Raw genomic sequence first — 5783 nt, 5'->3', positions numbered from 1 at the left:
CAAACTTTACAACCAGTCAAATTGAGCCAAACTATTCTGTCATATTTTGCGAATAAAAGTATACAATATGAAAACGCGCGAAAAAACGCCATAAATATAAAAGTATACTATTATAATGAGTGTTCTTGGAAAATGTATAATCACGATATTGTAAATAAAGAGATTATATTGTGTATTGTTTAGCATTATTTAAGTAAATGAGATACTGAAAGTCTGTGTAAATTCGTGACCAAATCGATAAGTTTGTGGTCACAAGACTTGACCCATAGTTTACGTGCATGTAAAATGATGATCTAGGTCATAGCTTGGTTTGACCTTGATCAATACCTCGATTAATAAACCAGGGTTACATATGAAATTGGAAAACTTTTCCGTTCACTAACATGGAAATATGTGAACCTGTATATATATCACGGAACTAAATAAAGCGTGTAGTACATTTCCATTTCAAATTAGCTTGGATGTGATTTTATTACAATGATGTGAGCTGGTTATATATATATATAAACAGAGAGAAAAACGTGTCCAGAAGAATATGTCGAACAAACCAGTAATTTCATAATAGTAATCTAGCTAATTTTGGATCTGATCGACATCTTAAACCAGTGTTACTTATTAGCGTTATTTGTTCAGGATCTGATCGACATCTTAAACCAGTGTTATTTATTAGCGTTATTTGTTCAGAAAGTATATCCGTTACGCGCGTTGTAAGAAGAGGGAGTCCACCATGCACTTTAAATAAAAGTCCAGAGATACAGCTTTTTACTGGATTGTTTATTTTGTTAAAACATTGGTAATAAAGTTAAACAAAAAATAAGCAATTCACTCAAAAGCTGTATCTCCGGACTGCATCCGTTACACATGTTCAAAAACTATGGCAAGTAGACATACACGTGTATGCTTACTCAGTAGTAACTCTTTTCGTTCGTACTGATTATTTATCTGTATATAACAATATTCATGACAGTGATCAGGTAACCTTAATATCTTTATAACTGAGCAGCTATTAGTATAATATCAGTCTTCACGTGGCCGTGTTTTTAAACACGATTTATCTCTTATTCCTGTACCTCTAAACACACACACACACACTCTCTCTCTCTCGTGATGAAACGTGTGGGTGATCTGTTATTTTTATGAAATAATGGTTGTTAGAGATCTCACGAGAGGGCGCGCTCAACAATAGGTGTTTTTGAAACTTAGAAACCACTACGTCACAAGTTGGGGAGAGATAATGTCGAGAGCGTCTATTGGAGATTAGTGAGATATACAGAAAGTGCTTTCACCCAGAAGTGGAACCAGTCGTCCAGAACACTAGCTAGGTGGTTTAATACTGTATCACACCAACTGGGGCCGACTTCAGTCAATATTCACACGTGCATAGTTGAAACAACACTGAGAAACAGAAGAAGATACAATTTTGTTTCAAGCAACAAATCTATAGTTGGAAAAATGTAAGCATGTTTTTTTTGTTTACATTATACTTGAGATTGACTAGTTGAAGCCTTTTTGGAAGAGCTGAAATATCGTAGCTAACCGGAACTCTTTTAGTTGATGAGAAGAAGTTGTTGGTGTGGCTGAAATTTCAAACTTTTCAAGGTTAAGCCTGAGAGAAAGAGAAAGTTCCAGCTACAACTAATATTCATCTAATCCAGTCAGTTAACTCTGGTTTAGTCCCTAAAAGCAAACGACGCTGTTTTTCTCTTCTGCCACAGCTTTCGTTCATTCAGCTTTGAATACAGACAGGAAATGCTGCGTATGAAAATATGTTTTCTTCATTTCTAATTGCAAGGACTAACTTTTTCATGACTTTTTCTCTGTGGTCCTACTAAGGCAACTTTTTTTATTCAATTCTTAGAAATCGCACTTCTACCATGAAATACAACTGTGTGGATCGCCTGGTATCGTGGACTTTTGGCCGACTGGGATATTACGTTGGTTCTTATCCTGGGTATTTCATTATTGTGCCGTTTTTAGTAGGTCTTCTCTTAGCCACAGGTCTTCAGAGAATAGTATACGAAGACAATCCGGAATATTTATTCAGCCCCGTTGATGGACGATCACATACGGAAAGAAAAATTATTGAAACCTTTTTTCCAATGAACACGTCAGAAAATTTTGATTTGGGCAGAATGACACGAATAGGAAGACTTGGTCGAGTACTTATTGATGCTAAAGATGGAGGCACAGTTTTGCGTGAGCACATATTCAAAGAGATGCAAAAGTTGGACACCACCATTAGAAACATAACTATAACCTGGGACGGAGACACGTACCAATATAAAGATTTGTGTGCTAAATCTAAAAGAGCTTGTTTCCATAATGATATATTAGATTTTAAAGGAAGAATTCGAGACATTGAAAATCGTAAGTACCTACTGAAATATCCAGTCATGATTAACCGAGTCACTCAAAAAATATATCAAATGCTTGGTGCTCTTGGAGGAGTAACAGTGGATGAATTAGGTTTCATTCAAAACGCCTCAGCTTATAACCTGATTTACCCATTAGACACAGACATCAAACATGGTAATGAAAGAGCAAAACTCTGGGAGGACCAGTTTTTATTGACCATGAAAGGCATTGAGATGGAAAATATTACAATTGGTTATTTTGTTTCCAATTCTTTGGAATCGGAGTTAGAGAAAAACACCCAAAGTGTAATACCTTTTTTCAGCATTACCATGATCATCATGTTGGGATTCTCGGTCTTCACGTGCATGATGTCAGACTGTGTGAGAAGTAAGCCATGGCTTGGAATCCTAGGATGTCTCTCCTCGATCATTGCAGTAGCTGGTGCTTTCGGTTTAGTCATCTACTGTGGTGTGGTTTTCATTGGTATCAATTTGGCAGCGCCCTTCCTCATGCTAGGTAAGTCGCAGTGTTTGATGTTGTTTTCTGAGTTCAAAGGATTAACTTTAGATTATCTATGTTTAAGTAGCCTTGTCATTAAACATTAGTATTAGACTTATTATAGTCTTTAAACACTACATTCTTTATCTAGTCCCTAAGGGATATTCAAGAATTAGAAAAGTATACAATAGTAGTATTTCAACCACAATGTGTTCGCCTTATCCCTTGTCTACGACGCGTTTCGCTCAATCCAGGGCTCATCTATCTATCTTTGTATTATTTTCATATGTCCGTTCATCGAATAAAATAACACGAGTTACTTGGAAAAATTAAAATGTAATCTAGACGAAAAAGTCAGTTTACAAAAATACATACACCTCACAAATTCTATCATTAGATAATTGAAAAAGTCCAATGTTATCGAAAACTGCTTAAGCATAAAAGTAGAAATCTTTATCACTTCTCTAATGTTTCGTCTATAATGGTCTAAGCTCTCTATTTTTTATTTTTTGGCGTTAAGTGACCTTTAACAGTTTTTCTGGTATGCTATGTATTAACTAAAATAATCAGAGAACTAAAGAAGAAAGTCGAGCGTGGCCCAGTAGCTGGCATGCCGGACTGTGTATCCTACATTCCGTAATTAGAGCCCCATTACTGCCCAATATAATATAAGAGTAGCAGTCATATTCCACTATTTGATTACAGTAGCACGAACTGGTTGTGAAAGATTTTGACTAGCTGCCTTCCCTTTAATCTATCGCTTAATAATTAAGGAATAATAGACATATAGTCCTACAGTAGCTTTGCGCGAAATTCCACGAATAACAACGAAGGGGAAACGTGTTTTTATAATCATATTAATTATTTCTACATGTATGTAACGTTTCACAAGTTTCACGAGATAATAACAAAGTACATAATAAAGCTAATCAGATGATTACACCAGGCTAATAGGAAAAATTCTAAATGAAAATTCAGTATCTGACCAGTAATGTTTATTTCTGTTCTTGTTTTTCTCAACACATATCAAACATAAAGCTCAACAATGACAGTAATTTAAAATAAGAACATCTAAGTAAAAGTACAGAAGATTGTAAAGTATTACATTTGTCATTCACCTTTACCTCCACCATTATAAGAGGCCTAACTGTATTTCTTAAGTTTGCTACCCAAGCTGTGCTGATAAGCCTTGTATAGAAACTGTAGTCCACAGCAGAGGGAACGGCCAGTTAAGGAATGAATGAGGCCTCTACGTCACAGATTCTCGTTTCAATTTCACCTCTGGTGAAAAGAAAACTTTAACATATATATATCCAGTATTAAATAGTTGGTTCACTGTATAATATTGAATATTTTTTTATTTATTTAAGCTTTTTTTTTACTTTATTAAGAAAAAATAATCATAAAATACTTTTAAAGTTCCGAGATTTTTCACACTTGTTTAACAACGGTCACTTCTGCCTTTTTGTGTTTGTTCAGAGTCAAAGATATTTTACCAAAGAACGAGTTTTAGTTTTGGTGTAATCCATGCTAGAACACAAATAATCATTCTACGCAATTCTAGACAGCAGCCATGTTTAGTTCAAAGAACGAGTTTTAGTTTTGGTGTAATCCATGCTAGAACACAAATAATCATTCTACGCAATTCTAGACAGCAGCCATGTTTAGTTCTAACTTACGTCATCTATTATTCTGTCGTAACGTTAGGAAATAGCTTAAGAAGGTTGTTCAGATGTGAAACCTTTCGTGAAACACTTAGGTAAGCCATAATCTTTCCTAAGTTTTGTCTTAGCAACGACTTTTTTTCCTAAAATACTGTTGTGAAACTGACTTCAATATTTCTATTGTGTGCATTATCTGGTTTGTGTTCTTACTTTATAGTCTTCCCCCAATTTCCAGCAACATTGTATGGCTATGAAATTGAAAGTAATAAGGCTTGACGAATGATTTAACGGTATTATAGTGTATATTATTTATAAAAATAATTAAATGTATTCATATTCTTTGAACTACAGTGTTCGTAATTTCCACTTTCCCCAACTATTTTCTGACTTTAAAATTTGGAAATAAAGAGTTACATTACAGCTTCCTGTTTTCACAAGACATTCCAATTATACATTTTTTTTTTGCAACAAATATATATTTATGGTATTCCTTATTATGAATCAATTTCACTAAGACGATTTACTCCCATAGTAACAGAAGGTTTGTAGAACGACATGAACTTACAACTGGCTGTAAGTTCATGTGACAACAAATGACAATCAAGAAGAGACATGCAGGAATGATGAAACAACACAAATAAAATATGTCATTCGTAGGAAATAAACAAATGAAAAGCTGTGACTAATCCATCAAATAAGTGACGATTAAAATGACACGTCCAGGTTTACAGCGAAATAATGCTGTAAAAATTCAGCAGGTGCTCCTAAACCTCTTAGTTGAACTAATGACACTTGAATCGCAACAATTCTACCTTCCAACGTGATTACTGTGTCAGTAACCTCACAAGGTCAAACTAAAGGTTAACCATTCTTCAACAAACCAAATGACAAGATAGAAAACATTGAAATTCTGCTGGAAAAAAATGATTGTGTTAGAAGGCAGTCAGTCGCAGATTTGTTATCCTGATCCAAAATGTTGCAATTCTATATCTAAGACAAATATTACACAAAAGTAAATTTTATGACATAAACTGACCATAGTTGTGATGTCGGTCACAGAAAGCTTTGAACTAGTCGTTTCTAAGGTCACTTCGGGATAGATGTTGCAATGTGTGTCGAAGAAACTTCTAAATAGTCGTTTCTAAGGTCACTTCGGGATAGATGTTGCAATGTGTGTCGAAGAAACTTCTAAATAGTCGTTTCTAAGGTCACTTCGGGATAGATGTTGCAATGTGTGTCGAAGAAACTTCTAAATAGTCGTTCCTT

At 34.7% G+C, this 5783-nt stretch overlaps 1 protein-coding gene across 1 annotated transcript in view; it reads left to right on the top strand.

The window, feature by feature from the left end:
• Window positions 1-1565: 1565 nt before the first annotated feature.
• The window catches only part of LOC106468898 (patched domain-containing protein 3-like), a 20423-nt gene continuing 16205 nt past the window's right edge, over window positions 1566-5783 (top strand). Inside the window, exon 1 of the mRNA XM_022397260.1 lies at window positions 1566-2871. Within this exon, the coding sequence (XP_022252968.1) occupies window positions 1875-2871 (997 nt within the window). The 5' untranslated portion in view covers window positions 1566-1874. The remainder of the gene's footprint in view (window positions 2872-5783) is intronic.

The sequence above is a fragment of the Limulus polyphemus genome, unplaced genomic scaffold (assembly GCF_000517525.1).
Source record: "Limulus polyphemus unplaced genomic scaffold, Limulus_polyphemus-2.1.2 Scaffold3208, whole genome shotgun sequence".
Classification (NCBI taxonomy): domain Eukaryota; kingdom Metazoa; phylum Arthropoda; class Merostomata; order Xiphosura; family Limulidae; genus Limulus; species Limulus polyphemus.
This window is presented reverse-complemented; position numbering and strand designations above follow the sequence as displayed.